The following is a 19,569-nucleotide window of genomic DNA, read 5'->3' as shown; positions in this document are numbered from 1 at the left end:
GTCTTGCAGTGTCTGGTGAGTGGTGAGTGTTAGTTGTGTCTTGGGAGTGTCTGATGAGTGGTGAGTGTTAGGTGTGTCTTGGGAGTGTCTGGTGAGTGGTGAGTGTTAAGTGTGTCTTGGCAGTGTCTGGTGAGTGATGAGTGTTAGGTGTATCTCGCGAGTGTCTGGTGAGTGGTGAGTGTTAGGTGTGTCTTGGGAGTGTCTGGTGAGTGGTGAGTGTTAGGTGTGTCTTGGGAGTGTCTGGTGAGTGGTGAGTGTTAGGTTTGTCTTGGGAGTGTCTGGTGAGTGGTGAGTGTTAGGTGTGTCTTGGGAGTGTCTGGTGAGTGGTGAGTGTTAGGTGTGTCTCGCAAGTGTCTGGTGAGTGGTGAGTGTTCGGTGTGTCTTGGGAGTGTCTGATGAGTGGTGAGTGTTCGGTGTGTCTTGGGAGTGTCTGGTGAGTGGTGAGTGTTAGGTGTGTCTTTGGAGTGTCTGGTGAGTGGTGAGTGTTAGGTGTGTCTTGGGAGTATCTGGTGAGTGGTGAGTGTTTGGTGTGTCTTGGGAGTGTCTGGTGAGTGGTGAGTGTTAGGTGTGTCTTGGGAGTGTCTGGTGAGTGGTGAGTGTTAGGTGTGTCTTGGGAGTGTCTCGTGAGTGGTGAGCTCTAGGTGTGTCTTGGGAGTGTCTGGTGAGTGGTGAGTGTTAGGTGTGTCTTGGGAGTGTCTTGTGAGTGGTGAGTGTTAGGTGTGTCTTGGGATTGTCTGGTGAGTGGTGAGTGTTAGGTGTGTCTTGGGAGTGTCTGGTGAGTGGTGAGTGTTAGGTGTGTCTTGGGAGTGTCTGGTGAGTGTTAGGTGTGTCTTGGGAGTGTCTGGTGAGTCGTAAGTGATCAATGTGTCTTTGGAGTGTTTGGTTAGTGGTGAGTGTTAGGTGTGTCTTGGGAGTGTCTGGTGAGTGGTGAGTGCTCGTTGTGTCTTGGGAGTGTAAATGTTGAGGCTTGGCTCTCCAACACACCGGTATGCTGGACTAGTAACGAATTAGCACGTTCTATTTACGTGACAAACCTACTAATTGGCTGTATCGGGTGGTGGCGGGTTTAACGACACATTGATATTTACGCGATCTAACCCAAGCAAAAACTATATTGTGGATGATCTTGGTCGCGAAAGACCTACTACGTGTTAAACTGACGAGTGTCTGGTGAGACGAGTGAGTAGTTCGAGTGGTGAGCGTGCGAGGTGAGCGTGAGAAGGGAGTGTCGTGTGAGTGGTGAGCACCTGGTGAGCGGTGTTTGGTGAGCAGTTCACCCAGTAGTTGGAACCGTTCGCCCAAAGTTGGCATTACGTTTACTGGACATCTGGCGTCAGACGAGTGGTGACCGGTGTCAAGTGGGTTGTGAATGATTCGTGAGCGCGAAGAATCGTGAGCAGTGAGTGTCTGGTGTCAGGTGCGCAACGTGGTGTATGATTATGATGAGTGGTGTTAAACGAAGATTAGTGATTGTCAGATAAAGGTTGTTGTCTGCTGAGCGGTGAGTGTAGTGAGTAGTGCACCTCTGGTGAACTTGAGTGGTGTGTGCTGAGTGGTGAGTGTAGTGAGCAGTGCATCTCTGGTGAACTTGAGTGGTGTCTGCTGAGCGGTGAGTGTAGTGAGTAGTGCATCTCTGGTGAACTTGAGTGGTGTGTGCTGAGTGGTGAGTGTAGTGAGTAGTGCACCTCTGGTGAACTTGAGTGGTGTGTGCTGAGTGGTGAGTGTAGTGAGTAGTGCATCTCTGGTGAACTTGAGTGATGTCTGCTTAGCGGTGAGGATGGGTTTCAGGCGAGTGGTGTCTGCTGCGTAGTGAAGCTCAGTTTCAGGCAACTGGTGAGTGTTTTTCTTTTTTAACAAGTGCTGAATGTGATCAGCCTGATTAGATGATTAGGTTTTAAAAGACAACCCGTCTGTATGACAGCCTGCCCTCGAGTGTGTATATTTGTGTGTAAAAAGGTAATGGCGCAGCCCTGCAATTACCTGCTCACGCCACGGCTGGCGGATGGGCTTCCTCTCGAGGGAGCTCTAGAGAGCGCATTTGGACTGCTCCCACGTTGGCCAGACGTGGTGGAAGAGTTGGGAGTTCCCACACTTTACCCGGGCGTGAAATCGTTGGAGCTGTCGGCCCTGCGTCCAGGTCGGGTCGTACGAAAGAAGGAGAGGGCAACTGCCGACGGTGTACGCCACCAAATATTTGTGCGTTAGTCCGCATCCTGCCGAGCCAAGTTGCATGCAAATTAAGTGGAGGAGGGAGGGGAATTCCAGAGAAAGTTGAGGTGGGGGGGGGGCGGTGTTGTTGGGAGTGAGGAGGGGTAGTGGCTATTTCGATTCATTTAAAGAAACACAACGGACAGCTCAGACACTCAAACCCAGCCGATGGGCTTGAAGAGCCTTGAGGGGAGAGAAAATAGCAGGGAAGTGAAAGGCTGACCCCCCCCCCGCCGCCACCACCCCACTCACCACACCTTTCGTCTGCTGCTGATGCTATATGCAGCGCTTCGCCAGCCTGCACAGACGGGGAGCGGCTGGAGACAACCCCGGGTGAGATGCCAGAGGGAAGATCACTACCTGCAGCCTGTACGCGTACTTCTGCATATGTACAGGTGCGTGCGTGCGCGCGCGCGTGTGTGTGAGTCGACTCAGCATCATTATGAGTACCTGGTGCGGTGTGCAAGCGTCGCTACGAGGGAGACAAAGGCTTGCGGGGGTGGTTGCTGTCCCCCCCAACCTCCTGTGCCGTGCCGGCCTTCAGAGGTGATCGCGAACAGCACTACGCCCAACAGTCTGTTAAGTCTACACGGGGGATCTTTGTCTTTGTTATAGGGTGCTCGCGTGCGTTCTTATCATATGCGGCAGTGGAGGGACAAGCGCGCTGCTCTACGAACCCGAGTTCGATCCCCGCTCACGACTAATAACAGTGGCCACATATTTTCACTTCCCCTAGTACCTGCTGCGGTGTATAAACATCAGCACTTGCGAGATTAACGCTGTGGGGCGTGGTGTTGAGCTCCCACCCCTTCGTGTGCATGTGTCCGTACATGTCTGTACGCGTGTGCGCATGCATTTTGCATAAATGTGTGTGTGGGTACGGGGGGATCGGTAGTGTAGCGGTTAGCGTGCTGCGTTGCGAACCTGGTGAGCCGAGTTCGATTCCCACTGACGGCCAACACCGGTGAAGATTATCTGAACCGGTCCTGGGCCTCCCCTAGGTCGACTCAGCAATTATACAGTAATACAGAGAGCGATCTGCTGTGGTGCAACGGAAATGTCTCGAGCGCCTCGGCAGCTGGGCCGTTTGATGTCACGCATCCCGCTCAAACCAATGTATATACAGGGACTCCTCTACTTACGAACAATCGACTTACGAACAATCGACTTACGAACAATCGACTTACGAACAATCGACTTACGAACAATCGACTTACGAACAATCGACTTACGAACAATCGACTTACGAACAAACCTGGTCGGCGACGTCCAGTCGCCGGTTCGGACAGAGAGTCGTAAGTTCAGCCGCGACGCAATAAATGGCGGTGGTGGCATCTACATCTGAAGAACCAGTGGCATCTTCATCTATCGGATATTATATGACTCTTTAAAGCCATTCCCCGTTTGTCGTGTACACGCCGTACAACGTGTTTGGAATCGACCGGAGTTAAGTTGGACTTACGAATAGACAGCTGGAACCTAACTCGTTCGTAAGTAGAGGAGTCTGTATATAAAGGCGGAGGATATCTGCAACAACTCAGTCGGCTTCCAATTATAACGTTGCTCTGTCAAGAGTCAGATCGTTTGATTAACTTTTAGTGATGTTGGAAAAGAACCCAGAAATGGACTATGCGCGAATGTTCAATTAAGATCTGCTATATCGGCGTATGTACAGCAAGTTGGAAGATTAACCTTACACGCGCAAAGTGATCAGAATCGGAATATTTATTGATACTGGAGGAATCCGATGAGCTATAAAGCTCTTTTTCACAGATGTCCAGTAGAGGCGGGTAAGAACGTTACGACAACAAACGGTACAACAACACGATTGTAGTGCAAAGTACATGAAAGGTAAACAAATCACCCAACACAAATAGTTTTATACAAATAAAACTAAACCATTCCTATCCTACAAGGCAAAGCCCACAGAGATATTAACTTATGTTTCAGAAGTGGCCTGGCCACAAATGAAAGCCCAACAAAGTGGCCCAATCATTTGGGCATTTTTCGCACGAAAGTAATCGAAATAATCTCAATGCATGTTTCTAAATGTGGAGAGAGAAACCGGAGGACCCGGAGAAAGAAAAAATCGCCGCCACCGTGATGATGCGTCGATCAACAGAATCAGCAATCTTTATTTAGACTGGAGGGGGAATCCGATGAACCGTGAAGCTCTTTTATGCTACAGATGTCCAGTCGCTTCACAGACGTCCTCTCTCGTCAGTGCCCTAGCAGTCACAATTCGCCTACTTCTGTACTCTACACACACGTCCCATGTTTGAGATGAACGCCAAGTTGCACGTGCTGTACCGAACACGAGTGCTGCTGCATGCCCTGCATCATGATTCGAGTGTGGTCCACGCCAGGGGCGAAATACCTTTGGGCTTTCAAATGCGCATTTACGCACACTCTTAGTCAGTGCTGCCACTCACTGAAAAATGTCTCTCGCAGTGACACTGTGTATGTATGTTGAACTTCTTTCGCACCGTACGGTGCCAACCGTGCTGCTCGGAGCTGCGGGGGAAGGACAACACGGGACTCGGCGCATGCTAAAATCCTGAACAGCGTTTGGCAGTTTTAAATAACAGCCCTCTAGTGTCCGATCAGTGCGGCTAAGGCGCTTGCAGTGACGGGCCAAAGGAACCCGATTTACGGGCCTGTTCACAAGCGGTTCGGGCCCCTTTACGTGGCTGTGGGTTCGCGTGTACTCAAGTCTCGGGTAGGGGGGGGGGTCCTTGTGAAGTGAAGGCCGCCACCCCTTACACGACACGTGCCGCTCTCCTCCGCGTGGTGTCCTCCTCGCCCCGTGCCGTGTGTTGTAACGCAACTTGATTTAACAACATAAATGCATCATGAACAGTCGCTGTGTGCGCTTCACACGTGCTTGCTTGTTTGTTTGTTTGAAACTTACGGGGTTTTTTTTCCTCCGGGCCTACGTTAGTCCTACTTCGGTACTGATGGGGTTATTTTAGTTAAATTTCGATTTAAAGCTTTCGTGACTGCAATGATTCATCTTCTTTGGTTCTTTCGGTAAAGTCACGTAGAATGAGGATAAAATAAATAGTTTAACACGTAGTAGGATTTCGCGACCATAATCATTCATAATAAAGGGGGGGGGGGGGGTTTGGGTTAGATCGCGTAAATATATAAATGTGTCGTTAAACCCGCCACAACTCGACGTAAGGAACGAAAGCGGGTGGACTTCTCTACAAATCTGGCTGTCGCCTGATGAAGCTAGTTGTAATTACTGGCGAAACGTCGTACTCAGATTGTAAACGTTGCGGCTTGGCTCTCTAACACACCGGTTAGTGCTGTACTGGTGACGAATTGGCCACGTTCTGTTGACGTGACAAACCTTTACTAGTCGGCTGTGTCGGGTTTTACGACACATTTATATATTTACGCGATCTCACCCAAAGAAAACCCCTCTATTATGGGTTATTTTAGTTCTCGTAACTTACGGATTTGCATCGTGCTACTCCCAGACAGCCGCTGTGGGCTGATGTGGGTATGGGGAAAAAAAAAGTTTTGTTATTCACGTGGCGAGATGGATACAGTAGCTGGAGCCGTACACATGTGCTGAGGTGCAACTGACGACGCCGACACGGTTCTTCAGCAGGGGCTGATGCCAAGGTTCATTAAGGGCTACTGCCGGTAACTTATTAAAGGCTTACGCCCAACAGGTGACAACCCTAATATCTCCCCAGCGGAAAGGGTACTGGGAGGTCCCTAGCTCCACCCAGGCTATACGTGATCTCCACCCCCCCCCCAGCACCGACCGAGGGATCATCCAACTCGGTCGGCCGGGTGAAGTAGTCACTCTCGCCTGCCGCTGATTCCCCCTACCCTCGACCCCGACTCCCTAACTCTCTCCGTTCCTGGCCCTTCGCGACGACCCTCTCTACGTCACGGGATCCCCCTTATATATCCCCCGTAACCTCTGACGTCGTCCCTTTTCACCCCCCTGAGTGACATGACGTCCTCCACTACTCCTCTACACATGCATTACCCGATTGTCGATGTGTGTTGCTGCCAACATGCGCGCGGCGCGTGCCACGCAACCCGGCGCGGAGCAAAAAGAAGTGAAATCCGGAATCCAACACAGGTGCTGATCGTGTTGGATTCCGGGTTGCCACGCACGATCAGCATGACGCCCGCTTGCGTTGCGATCGAAACGTCGTAGTTTTTTTCGTTGTTATTTTCTTTTAACCTATCTACGTGACTTTACCGAAAGACCCAAAGAACATGAATTCCTGCAGTCACGAAAGCTTTAAGTCAAGATCAGCATGAATTTACGTAAAACACAGCATTGGATTTTTTTTGTTGTTGGGATAATTAATGACGAACCATTTAATGAAGATTGTACAGTATCCATTAAAGGCGGTTAATCCACGGCATGGATTAGTCACACGTGGATAGAATTGCTGTTGTCACTGAGCTTTAGTTTTTGCGACGAAGAAAACAATCTAACAGACGACGTTTTGGGCAATAGACCTACGGAGCACACTCTTTGTTAATTGTGCTTGTCCACCACAGCCAACGCAGCAACAGCAGGACCAAATTCTTGATATATATTTTAAATCACGCTTGCTGGGCAAGGCCAGATATGTGTGTGCGTGTAACAGGTCACGAAGATAGCGATGCGACATTTCCATCACCGATGGAGATAAATGGGAGTCACATTGGCGTAACGAGCGTAGGGGACAGGAGGTGCCTTGGTCCCCGCACGGTAGCCAAAGCTACGAGTTGGGTCGCCTGTGACAACCACCACGAACGTCAAATCTTCGAGACCGTGAGAGTAGCGGTGTGATGAGGCAAGAGGATCCGCGGTATACAATAGCCTGGGTGCGACCGCGCGAGTCAAATTACCTATTGGGGCCACACCTCACCGATTGCCGTACCCCCCCCCCCCCCCCCCTTAGCCTATAAAGTCGTTCACGTCTCCACAGGGGCGTCATCGCTTAACCCTTCACGGTCAATGTTAGATGAATGAAGTTGTGCAGCCTGCAACCAAATCAGCCGGAACGCTCTCGGTCGATGTCGTGAGATCTCGGAATCCAAGCGGGGGTTTAAATCCCGGAACGCTGCTCGGATGAGCGACCACTGAACGGGCTGCGTGAGAATGGTCTTTGGGGCGTTGTGGAGTGGGCCAGCAGAGGGAACTGCAGCAATAAAAACAGCTGTGCAGTACTTCTATCCTCCCGCGTCATTCCAATCCGCCTTCACAAACCCAATATTGCCCAACGTGAAGAAGTGTTCAGGGTCTCCTCTACTTACGAACACTCGACTTACGAACTTCCAGAGATACGAACAAAGCCCGTCCGTGTTTTCAGGTGCCTGTTTGGATCGAGAGTCGTAAGTTCAACCGCCGGGACAATAGATGGCGGTGGTGGCATCTACGTCCGCAGAAGATTATAAAACTTTTACAGCCAATCTCCGTGTTAGGTGTACATGCCGTACAACATGTTTTTAATCGACAGGAGTCAAGTTGGACTTACGAACAAATTCACTTACGATCATACCTCCGGAAAAGAACTCGTTCGGAAGCAGTGGAGTCACCCTGTATGGTCAAACATAACCCTCACGACTCGCATGACGTGACGAGGCCCTCGTCTGTTGATCGACGGTTGGCTACGTATGGTGCGAAAGAAGTTCAACCTACAGTACGTACATCCAAAATTGGATTTTAAAAAAACACACGAGGCTGCACTGGCCGTCACGCGCGTGCGTGCTTGTGCAATTGTGAGTTGTAAATTCACCCGGCTAACTCGACCAGATACACTTGGCATGATGCCCAGGGCAGGCTGCGCACGACACAGTACCGCACACGTGTGTACCAACTCTCTAAAGACGCCGCCAGGGTGCAGCGGGTCATGAGCGCAACTTAAATTGCAATCCAAAGGTCGAGGCTGCGTATGGTGCGAAGGAAGTTGAGCATAGCACGCGTGCACGTTCCTTCTCCGGGCGCGACCCTTAAATCCACCCCTTCCCCGGCCTCCCAATCTTGCTCTGCTCATCCAGCGATATTTAAAAAAAATGGGTAGAGTACAGTCGAAAGGCAGGAAGGCACACGGTTTGTGTATCCGTAAACGGTACTTGGCAAGAAACTCCTGCAATATAAATCATTTCACAAGCAGCCCAAACATGGCACGACTGAATGCGCACACGCCATGGAAGCAATATAGTCTTCTTCAAGTAGAACTATTTCCCTGTTATCGCCTGAACGTCCCACCCTGATTCTCTCAAACCTCTCACCAGCGTGCTGTGCGCTGGTGAGAGGTGACCCGTCGACCAGTCTCTCGCCACCACGGCGCCCTTCAAATCATGGCGGCACGTCACGTGGTTGTGCCTCGTGGGTTTCTGTGTTCGCAGGTGATGCTCTGGGCCGTCGTCATCATCTGCGCCGCTCTGTGGAGCAGCGCGGCCGCGTGCGGCAATCTGAACATCAGCAGGCCCGCCGCCTACCTGAGCGCAATGGTAACTCAATTCGCAATCGACGGCGCAAAAACGAAATGCGTCGGGGAAACCCTCCTCCGAACCCGACACGTGGAGACTGATTCATACCGCCGTCACGTGACGAACACCACGTGCCGATCTAGGAGTCCTTCAGCACCACCGGTGTCATCCTACGAGACTGTCTGGAGGATAGCGCTATCCTCCAGACAGTCTCGTCCCCTTCACCTGATGAAGGCCGCTTGTGTTGTGGCCGAAACGTCGTGAGAATATTATTGTGTTATTTTATTTTATCAATTTATTATTTTATTCTCATTCTACGTGGCTTTACCGAAAGAACCAAAGAAGATGAATCCTTGCAGTCACGAAAGCTTTAAATAGAAATTTACACCACCGGTGTGTTGGAGAGTAATGTCGCGACGTTTAAATGGGTGCAACGTTCCGGCTGTTCGTTGCAACCGGCATCATCAGGCAGCTGCCTGAAGTGTCAAAAAGTTCCTCTACTCTTGGGCCTTAAATAGGTTGGTTGGGGGGGGGGGTCATCATCAACGTGCGTCCAGAAGGGAGTGAGGAATGTCAGCAAGTGATACTTGGAGGTTCATGTATTCACAATAAGTTCAGTTACTTTTAACTTACAATAAATATTCTTATCTGTGGTACTGTAATACACATTTATATATGCTAACGTGTTAAAGATGTGAATATAAGGTCAACATGTACGTGGTGTTACTGGTTAGGTATAGTTGGCGAGTGATATTTAATAGTGAGTAATGTTGTAATACTGCTGTCTTAGTTTCAATACATTAAATACTACTGCCGATGGCGACGCTTAGGAACGGTAGCGTTTACTCACATAGTTGACGAGTGATATTTAATATTGAGTAATGTTGTTATACTGCTGTCTTAGTTTCAATACATTAAATACTACTGCCGATGGCGACGCTTAGGAACGATAGCGTTTACTCACATAGTTGACGAGTGATATTTAATATTGAGTAATGTTGTTATACTGCTGTCTTAGTTTCAATACATTAAATACTACTGCCGATGGCGACGCTTAGGAACGAAAGCGTTTACTCACAAGCGCAAAGCAACTGTTGAGGAATCTCGAGCTGCGTCGATTCCAAATTAACAAAGTAAATAACAATAAAGCGCCAACTTAAAACGCGCCGCCGCGCAATATTCGCACGCTGTTCTAGAGAAGTCGAGCGTCAGCATCGGAATATTTATTTATACTGCAGGAGGATTCCGATGAGCTGCGAAGCTCTTTTTTATCACAGATGTCCAGTAGGGGCATTGGGTCAGAACGGTACACCAGCAAACGATACAAAAAACACGAGAGGTGTGCAAAAAATACGTCTTAGAGATGACAGGAACCACAGACAAGCGGGAGCAGATGGCAAATACTGCCCCAAAGCTCTGCGGTCCTCTATGTATGAAGGTTTATCAGCCAATTAATGGTTGCTTACATATGCGAGGAAAGCGGAGCACTCGGAGAAAGCCCACTCGTGCCAGTGGGGGCAACATATTATCCCATACAGATGCAACAGATGAGAATCCAAATTTGGTGTGCCACTTTCCCCTGGTGAGCCAGGGTGTATGGCACATCGTTGATGGCCACGGGAAGGGAGTTTTACAATTATTAAACTAAAACTACATTTTATTTTTTTTCCAGATAAGACCCACTGAGCTATGTACAGTTATTTCTTTCAGAAGCAACCTGGCTCTCACAAACGAAAGCTCAACGAAGTGGCTTATCGTTTGGACATTCGTCGCAGCAGCCAAATACCCTAAACAGCACGTGTGTGCGTTCAACCAACCCTCGAGCCTCCGCAGTGCTGGATTCCAGACATGGGCCACCACCGACCCATGGCGAAAGTCAACATCAAGTCTTCTTCTTTCGTGTGGGCTGATGTAGATGCAGATAAAGAACTACGATTTCACAAACACGTGGTCAGACCCAGATAGCCGCGTCAGGAGCAGTAGCAGGAGTGGTATCGCCGTGATGTCTCCTTCGAAGGAAAACAAGTGATAATTAATTGATTGGCATTGAGCTTTAAAAGACGTGGCCTTGGATAGTCTCTGTGCAGGGGGAGACTTTGCCCACCCTGCCTGACGGAGAGCATAACGCGGGACATTCCTTTCGACGGTTTTTTTTACGAGCTAAATGATTTAGAAAATAAATCCTACCGCTTTATACAAATGTGTACGTGTAAAAAAAGAAAACCCTAAATATTTGACGGCATCCTTTCGTTTGAAATTGGAATGCGGTGAAGGGGTGAGCAAACAAACTAACAAAAATCCCGTCAGGTTAAAATCAAATAGGTTGGTATGGCATTGCAAGGCACTGCTTAGAGTTTGGGGCAGTTTGACTCGTCTGGTAACGATTCAAAACAGATGCCTTGGAGAAGGGCCATTGTCCAAATCATCACTGATTATACACTTTTCAAGACAGTTTCATTAACCGTGTTGATTTTTTTTGCGAGTTATTTGCCCTTCCGCACCGCTGTCAGTCATGCCAAAATAATGTGGTTATCTGTTGCGGTTATATTAAGGAGACGCGGCTGGGGGGTCGTTATCTATTATGGTCAGAGCGGTGGCGGGGGTCCAAAATGCATTTCAGAGGTGACCTCTAACCTCCGGGTATGCCACCTAGGGCACTAATAAACGTAATCATCATCAGCCATGATCAATCAACTGCTGGTTGAAGGGCCTCCCCAAGTCACGACCATCTTGATCCTAGCTGTACGTATGTTGAACTTCTTTCACACCGTACGCAGCCAACCGTGTGAATCAGAGGTGCGTGGGGGGAGGATAACAAACAAAATACAACAAGCGGTTCGGTTTTGGTGTTCTTCCTCCACTCTAAAGACTAAAATCCAAGCAACCACGGGGAGAGAGACACGCAAACTCCAAATATACAGCAGGCGTCAAGGGTACAGGATCGAACCCACGACCTCCTGTATACCGAGCGAGGTAGTTAACATCTCGCAACGATCGCCTAGCTCCGGGTTCGTTAGTGGCACGCAGTGGCAACTGGGTTTATCTGCACGCTCCACCTTGACGTTTTGCAGTCTCCGATAACGCCTGCGGGTTGATGCTTAACCAAAGGCAACGCGCAGCAATGCGCCTGTGCTGGGCTCCCGCCGGCCTACACTTTCCCTGCAAAACTGCACGAATTGCACGAGAAAGTCACCGATCCAAGCCCTGAGTGTAGGGCGAGGATCCGATCGCCTATCGCGGTGGTTCTCAATCTGTGGGTCGGCGTGAGTGCGGGGGCGTCAGGCTGCGGCATGGATACTGTGCAGGAGGAATTGTGAATGTGCGCGGTGATTTTCGGTGTCACGTTGCGCCGACAAAAACACACGAATGCACAACAACACGAAGGAAATTATATTGCTATAACGCGTTGCGAGTGGTGCATGAGCACAAACAAACAACAACAACAAGCTCGAGACAATATGAATATATTTACGTACTATAAAGGGCCATTGTTCGAAACGTTGCTTATTCGGCACATCGTGGGGAGGCAGCATTCGTCCGAAATTCGGTAGAAAAAATATCCGTGAATTAATAAAAATGTTGCTTTCACTTGTCTCGTACTTCGAACGAAAGTGGCCTCCTCCAAGCCAGCAATGACACCGTGCGTGCATCCTTGTGGCTGCTGTTTGAAAAGGCAGACTTCCCCCAGGACTACTGCATCGAGTCAGCGGGCCACCTCTCCCCAGGGGACAGCACGCTGGTGAGAGGCGCATGATGGCCACAACAGCCCCCCCCACACCTCCCTCCCTCCCCTCCCTCCTTCCCTCCTTCCCTCCCCTTCCCTCCGTCCCTCGCCGCCCTTAGCAAAAGCTACGGACACAAGTTGCTCATTACCAGTGCAGTGCCGCTGAGAGGGAGTGGAGGGTAGGGCAGTTCGGGTGGCGCGGTGGTGGAGATGTCCACTCGGAAAAAGTTCGTGGGTTCGATCCCGATCACTACCCTGACGTCACTATATTTGGAGTTTGCGTGTGTCTCTCCCAGGCATCCAAAAACATTATCGCCCTCTGCCCATTGGGTGATAATCTAAAAAAAAAACGTAGTAATCAGAGGGCTGAGTTTGCATTGCCGAGTGGATAATCTACGGTTTGAAGCCAAGCAGCTGTCTGTGATTAAGCTGGGTTGTCAAGTGGAGTGAGTTGATGGCCTTAGCCTGGACACCAATTATTATAAATACAACAATCACATTCAATTATTTTGTGATGAGCGCAGCGGTTAGCGCGCCGCGCTACAAACCCAGTGACGATAATCTGAACCAGTCCTGGGCCTCCCATAGGTCGATTCAGCCTCAAATGAGCACCTGATGCGGTGTAGAAACATCACCACCGGAGAGACAGACAACAGGTGGCGTGGTGCTGGCCAAACCACCCACTCATGTGCCGTGCCAGCCTACATTAGCGGCTCGCTAACAGCACTTGCGCCAACAGTCTGTATAAAGCTACACGGGGGGGAGATTTTTGTCTTCGGCGTAGCTGAGGATGTGCGCTGTACCTGCGTGTGTCCCCCCCCCCTCTCGGCCGGCCGCGTGTGCAGGACGCACGCTGCATCCTGCACGTGTGGTTCTCCATCATGGGTGACACGCTCAGTCAGCTGCTGCGCCAACTGGACCAGGGTGGCCGCCTGTACAGGGACGTGGAGAACCTCTTCAACTACGCGAACTCTATACAGATCGATTGCGTGAGCGTGGACGTGAGCAACACACGCCACCCCCCCCCCCCCCCCACAGCGGCTCTGTGTCATTTGTTTGGCAACGCGGCGGCGAGATGTTAACTCCCTCGCCTGGTAGGCAGAAGGTCTGACGTCTGTATATTTGGAGTGTACGTGTGTCTCTCCCCTGTGGTCATGTGTTTTTTTTTCTTAGGGTCCTCCCTGCTGTAATGATAAGCCACTTCGTTGAGCTATCATTTGTGGGCATTTACTGCTCATTTACAAGTCGCACAGCCAGTCACCCTCACTCGGTACTGCCTGGTGCTTCTCACTTCACTTCTCGCCCCCCGCTTCCTCCGACTGCACAGGAGAATACGTGCTCGCTCAGCGCGCTGGTGCACAAGGAGGCGATCACGCCCAGCTACTTCCGCGCGCTGATGCTGAAGTCGTTCCAGGCGGTTCGGTTCATGAACGGGCAACCCGGCGCGGTGCCCGCCACGGTGCTCGCCCGCTGGCTGCCCACCGAGTCGGCCGCCCAGCTCGGCAAGGCTTGCGTCTGCTCCGAGGTGTGCCGGCCCGCGACCGAGACGACGTCAGCGCCGGTCTCGTCCCAGACGAACGTCGCCCGTGCCGCAGGTGTGCGACCCCGAGCGAGGCGCGCGCCACTCCCCACAATCCTAACCCACCTGGGACACGTCTCTCGCCATGGTTCTGGCATGTAGCCAACACCTGTCACATTGAAGCCACCTCGTCCACCCACCCACCTCCCTTTCTCGTCCTTTCCCATAACCATCACCAACTTGACCCCCCCCCGCCCCCCGCTTCCCCCGACTTAATCGCGTGACACGTCCCGCCGGACACAATCCATCTCGCCAAACAACAATAGCAACAACAACCGCCATTCACCACTAAGTGGCGGTGATGACACCACGACGCTTGTGCCATGCTAGATGCTCCTTGAGGCCACGTGAAGTGTCGAAGGCCCGCTGACAAGCGGCCACGGAACGGACCCAGGTGCCGTGGATTGACTGACTGAAATTATTGGTAGACGCACCACCTGTGCCCCCTACTGTGTCAACTTGCTGCGTTCTAGCTGCCCGGCACTCTGCTCATTGTTGTGAGCGTCGCTCCTCTGCCCACCGTTGTTGCTGAAGGGCGATCGCCTCCACAGAGGCCGATTTTTATTTACTACGCTCATACCGATCATCGGCAAGTCTCATCAACTCCACATCCTTCGAAACCGCATCAGACCATCTTTTCTTCAGCCCATGCCGTGCCCAAAATAAAGCTTTTTCCTGGGTTAGATCGCATCAATATAAATGCGTCGTAAAATCCGCCAACACCCGACACTGCCAAGAAGTGTGGTTTGTCACGTAAACAAAACGTGCCAATTAGTTAATACTTGAGTGTGTTGGAGAGTAAACCCACAAATCAAGATTAAACCCACAACGTTTACAGTTGGAGAACCGTGACGTTAACGTACTCAAATTGCCATGCCCGTAGGAGCCCCCCTCTATCTCACCGAACAGAAACTACTTGGCCATGTCACCCCCCCCCCCAATCCGTCCACCTGCCCGTAACGCCCCTACCCACCCCCGCCCACTAAGGGAAGGTTGGAGAGACGGAGGTGGCCTCGGAGCGACTGTGGGGGCTGCTCGTGGTGCCGCTGGGCGCGCTGTGCGCGACGCTCGCCGCCCTTTTGTGGAGGCGGCTGGGGCGTCCAGCCCCACGGCTGCCCCCCGCCACCACAGGCCGCACGGCCCCCCCGCACCGGGCCCCCCCCAAAGTAAGCAGCACACGCGGCGGCCGCGCTGCGTCATCGCACGTAAAACTAAACTTTTTTTTTGTTTTACCGGGTAAGGCCCCACTGAGCCTTATAGAGCTCTTTTTCAGAAGCGACCTGGCGGTCACAAATGATGGCTCAACGAAAGTGACTTGTCACCGTGCGGAAATGTACAGCAGCCAAACACTCCGAAGGCACGTTGATTCTAAATATTGGAGTGGAAAAACCGGAGGACCCGGATGAAAAATGACCACGCGACCACGGGCAGAGTGAACACACAAGCTCCAAAAGAGCAGGCAGGCATCGGGGTCGGGTTTGGGATCGAAACCACGACCTCCTGCATACCAGGCGAGGGAGTTAACATCTCGCCAAATGCGGTGCCTCACGCCAAGGAAAGAAAATTACATTGCCTGAAACGTCGCCTATAATATATATTTATTTTCCCCATTCAAGGCCACGTAGTGTTGTTATTGGCGGATGCGTTGAGTTTTATTATTATTATTATCTCTGCCTTGTGCACCACTTCCGACGCACCAGCAGCACGAAATAACGTTTTGTTTATGTCGACTGTTGATACAAATAAAGTCGGGCTTGAGAAGGCCAGATCGCTGGGATGATGGCCAGTGGTGAAGACTAACAACGGAGTGGCAGCCAAAGGGAGTGCGTTCGACGCAGAGATGGAACGGTGAAATCAGCTCACGTGCGGGAGCCAAACTTGTATTTTGACATCGCAAGACCGTGAGACAAATTTGGCAAGAACTTGGGAAGGCCTTCGTCCAACAGTGGATAATCATAGCTGTTGTTGGTGATGGAGAATTATGACATTCTACATGCAGTTATTTTGTCCAGCATTTGCTCTCTTATGTGTTTCCCTGCCACCCGATTGTATATGTGTGGACTTTAAGCTGGAATAACCATGGTTACTAGCAACATTACCTTCACTCATTGATTTCTCTACCTCACACGCTCACCACACTGCAGGTCTCAACAACACACCCACCCACTCACCACACTACAGGTCACAACAACACACCCACCCACTCACCACACTACAGGTCACAACAACACAACCACCCACTCACCACACTACAGGTCACAACAACACACCCACCCACTCACCACACCACAGGTCACAACAACACACCCACCCACTCACCACACTACAGGTCACAACAACACACCCACCCACTCACCACACTACAGGTCACAACAACACACCCATCCACCCGTGGAGGCGTGTGGGTTGGTGTTTTTTTGTTGCGACAAATGTTGCCCATGGGCGACGAGGTGCCATACACTCGAGTCGCCAGGAGATGGCGCTTCACTACGTGCCGTGTGATCTAGAGAGGGCAATTCCCGCGAGCGTGCGTGGCTTCGGGGCCGTCCATAAATGACGTCACGCACCTAGGGGAGTTAGACATTTGTAACGATGTGTGACGAGGGGAGGGGGGTGTTTAGAAATGTGACGTCACATCAAAATGCGCAACTTTAAATATAGACAACACGTTCCACTTAATTAAATAGACTTTTTAATACATGTTTTCTCCTACAGCATCAGAGTGCAGCGCCACATTAAATACACACTACAATGACAATAGTTTAAAGCGATTTGAAGCATGTTTTATATATATTTTGGGGGGGAGGGGTAGAGCTTTGTGACGTCATATTTGAGAGGGGGGTCTGCCTTTTTGTGACCCCGTGTGACGAGGGGGGGGGGGGACAAAAATCGTCCAAAATCGCGTGACGTCATTTATGGACGGCCCATAAACCACTCGTCGTGAAATCAGTTGAAAAAATTACCTACTATAATCACCCAGAAATGTCTGTCCGTCCCGCGCGTGACGTCACTCCACATGAGGTCCACCCCCCCCCCCCTCATTAATATTCATGAGTTGGTGGACTTTTTACACGAACGCAGAGGAAAGTCGAGCTGAATGAAATAATTTATTACGCAAAGTCGCTTAAAATATGACGTATATTTACAGAAAGTGACGGTAAAAAAATAATCTACGCAGCACAGCGCTACATCCGTGCGTGACGTCACTGCAACCCCCCCCCCCCTTCATTAATATTCATGCCCGCGTGGAAATTTACACGAACGCACAAGAAGGTCACGCACTCCACATGCCGCACCCCTCCCCTCATTAATAATCATGAGCGGGTGACGTCACTCCACATGCCGCACCCCTCTCCTCATTAATAATCATGAGCGGGTGACGTCATTCCACATGCCGCACCCCTCCCCTCATTAATAATCATGAGCGGGTGACGGCGCTCCACATGCCGCACCCCTCCCCAATAACCAATAGGGGGTGACGTCATCTCCACATGGGGCAACCCCCCCCCCCCTCATTAATAATCATGAGCTGAACAATTTTTCTATTGAATATTTCAGATTTATTGTAATATACACCCGTCCTTGGACGGGATAGTCTTAAAATTAAAACCCTTGATGGCGGAGGGGGACCCTCCTGAAAAAGACTCCTTGGACACGGCTGTGGCTTTCCTGGGTAGCTCCGAATCCGTGTGTTCATTTCCTTACTTGCTTCAAGAACTGCTCACAACCGGTGTGACGTGAGATGCCTTCGCCGGGGTTTATTCGATGGGACCACTCATCCGATCCATCTGGCAATCAATGCCTCAATGCTGACACGTGATCAGATGGCGATGGGTTTACAGCCCTTTACCGAAATGGTGCTCACCACTGCACTGTGAATCGAGAGACGTCAAAGTCAATTCTAAATCATGGCCAACATCAGCGGCGAGTGATATATGAAACGAGTTTGGCCTGCCAGGCGCTCCCCCCCCCCTACCTTCCACCCCCCTCTTCACCAACCCATACTGAGCAGCGTGGTGAAGTATAGTCAAACGACCTCCATACTTAACACGCAAGGTTGCCACCTTGTCCTGGTTCTCACAGGACCGTCCGCTTCATGAGGTAGCTGTCCTGTCTTTGTCAGAGGAGTAATAATAATAATAATGATCGCAATGCACCACTCAAGATAATGCATTCAGCTGGGGTTCTCCGATCTTCCGGTATTGTGAGATACTATTCCTCGCACGATTGACATGTCCAGATTGTTGTGGTGCTGCGAAGGTGGCAACCCAACTGACTTTGAGGCGTTTTATCCAGCAGTGGATTGCCAAAGCCCTGCAAACGATTAGCAAATATAAACTTTTGAAAACCTATCATTTGGATCAATCGTATCACGTTCACTAGTTCTGTTGAAGTTGTTCTGCACACTCCGGCATAGTCGCTATTCTCATGAATTGTCTGTGCCGGCCACTTTAAGGTGATTTCATCACTGATGGCGATAGCAGTGAATAGCTCAAAAGTACTCCAATTGTAAATGTTGTGGGTTTACTCCCCAACGCACCGGTGTGCACGAGTAACGAGTTGGCACGTTTTGTTTACGTGACAAACCTTACTAATTGGCTGTCGGACGATGGTGGCGGCTTGAACGACACATTTATATTTACGCGATCTAAACCCTCCCACCCCCCAAAAAACTTGATTACGAATAGCTAAAATTTGAATTTTCAATTCCATTCGTAATGACCGATTTTGTAACACATTCAACAGAAAATAAACCAGCCCCCCCCCCCCGCCACCAACGCTTTCGTTTGGTCTCGTCCCCAGCGCCTGCCGTTGCTCCAAACGCGCCACGCGAGAGCATCTGACGGCCGTGCAGCTCGAGGGGCCGTGCCGCACGGCCCCGTCGGCGCAACGGCAACCCCAGGGAACGAGCAAGCGAGCAGCGGCGGCCAAGGCAACACGTGAACGGGCGGCAAAGCGCGCAGCGTGCCTCCTCGACATCGCGAAATACAGCTTCGGCCGCTCCGGACGGCCTCCTCCTCCTCCTCCCCCACCACCACCACCACCCCGGCCGCCGCCGCCGCCGCCCCTCACCGTAGTCTAGAGCCGACGTGGACAGCCGCCGTCCGCTGTGGTGCGGCACAATGGAAACGCGGTGCCGGGCCCCGACAATTGCGCAGTAGTCTGCCTGTAGGGAAGGGGTTTGGCGGGGGTAGGTGGGGGGGAAGGTAGGGGGGAAGGTGGGGGGGGAGGTGGGGGGAAGGTGGGGGGGACGGTAGGGGGGGAGGTGGGGGGGGGGTAAGGGGGAAGGTGGGGGGGGTAAGGGGGAAGGTGGGGGGGGGGTCGCGCGCGATGTCAGGGGTTTGGTTTGTGGCGTTTTTCCTATTTAAGTGATACGTCCAAATTGACAACAAGCAATTGGCGGAGGTGGGCTGTGTGTGGATGAGCGCGAACCACACGTCCCCGGGTGACGAGAACCTCGCTGGGGCGAGAACGCGTAGTGCGGAAACGCGTTAGGCGACAGCTTTCCGGACCGCCTTTCCCTCGCGTGGAACGGAGGTGAGTTCCATTTTTAGTTCCATTTATTTGGTATAGCCCTGTGAGCCATTCGGCTCTTGAATCG

General features: G+C 51.2%; 1 protein-coding gene across 5 annotated transcripts in view; it reads left to right on the top strand.

Annotated features, from left to right (window-relative positions):
* LOC142930498 (uncharacterized) overlaps positions 1–19,142 on the top strand; it is a 32,354-nt gene extending 13,212 nt beyond the window's left edge. For 3 of the 5 annotated variants that reach the window (XM_076072955.1, XM_076072948.1, XM_076072953.1), the window contains exons 2-8: positions 2,495–2,603; positions 8,581–8,685; positions 12,338–12,403; positions 13,234–13,389; positions 13,716–13,983; positions 14,955–15,133; positions 18,771–19,142. In XM_076072955.1, coding sequence (XP_075929070.1) covers positions 2,547–2,603; positions 8,581–8,685; positions 12,338–12,403; positions 13,234–13,389; positions 13,716–13,983; positions 14,955–15,133; positions 18,771–18,911 — 972 coding nt within the window. In that variant the 5' untranslated portion in view covers positions 2,495–2,546 and the 3' untranslated portion in view covers positions 18,912–19,142. The remainder of the gene's footprint in view (positions 1–2,494; positions 2,604–8,580; positions 8,686–12,337; positions 12,404–13,233; positions 13,390–13,715; positions 13,984–14,954; positions 15,134–18,770) is intronic. The other 2 variants (XM_076072957.1, XM_076072961.1) reach the window with 2 other exon arrangements.
* Positions 19,143–19,569: the final 427 nt, after the last annotated feature.

Source organism: Petromyzon marinus, chromosome 3 (assembly GCF_048934315.1).
Source record: "Petromyzon marinus isolate PM22_M1 ecotype Great Lakes invasive population chromosome 3, UKy_Petmar_22M1.pri1.0, whole genome shotgun sequence".
Taxonomy (NCBI): domain Eukaryota; kingdom Metazoa; phylum Chordata; class Hyperoartia; order Petromyzontiformes; family Petromyzontidae; genus Petromyzon; species Petromyzon marinus.
The sequence above is the reverse complement of the archived record's forward strand: the minus strand, read 5'-3'. Positions and strand labels throughout refer to the sequence as shown.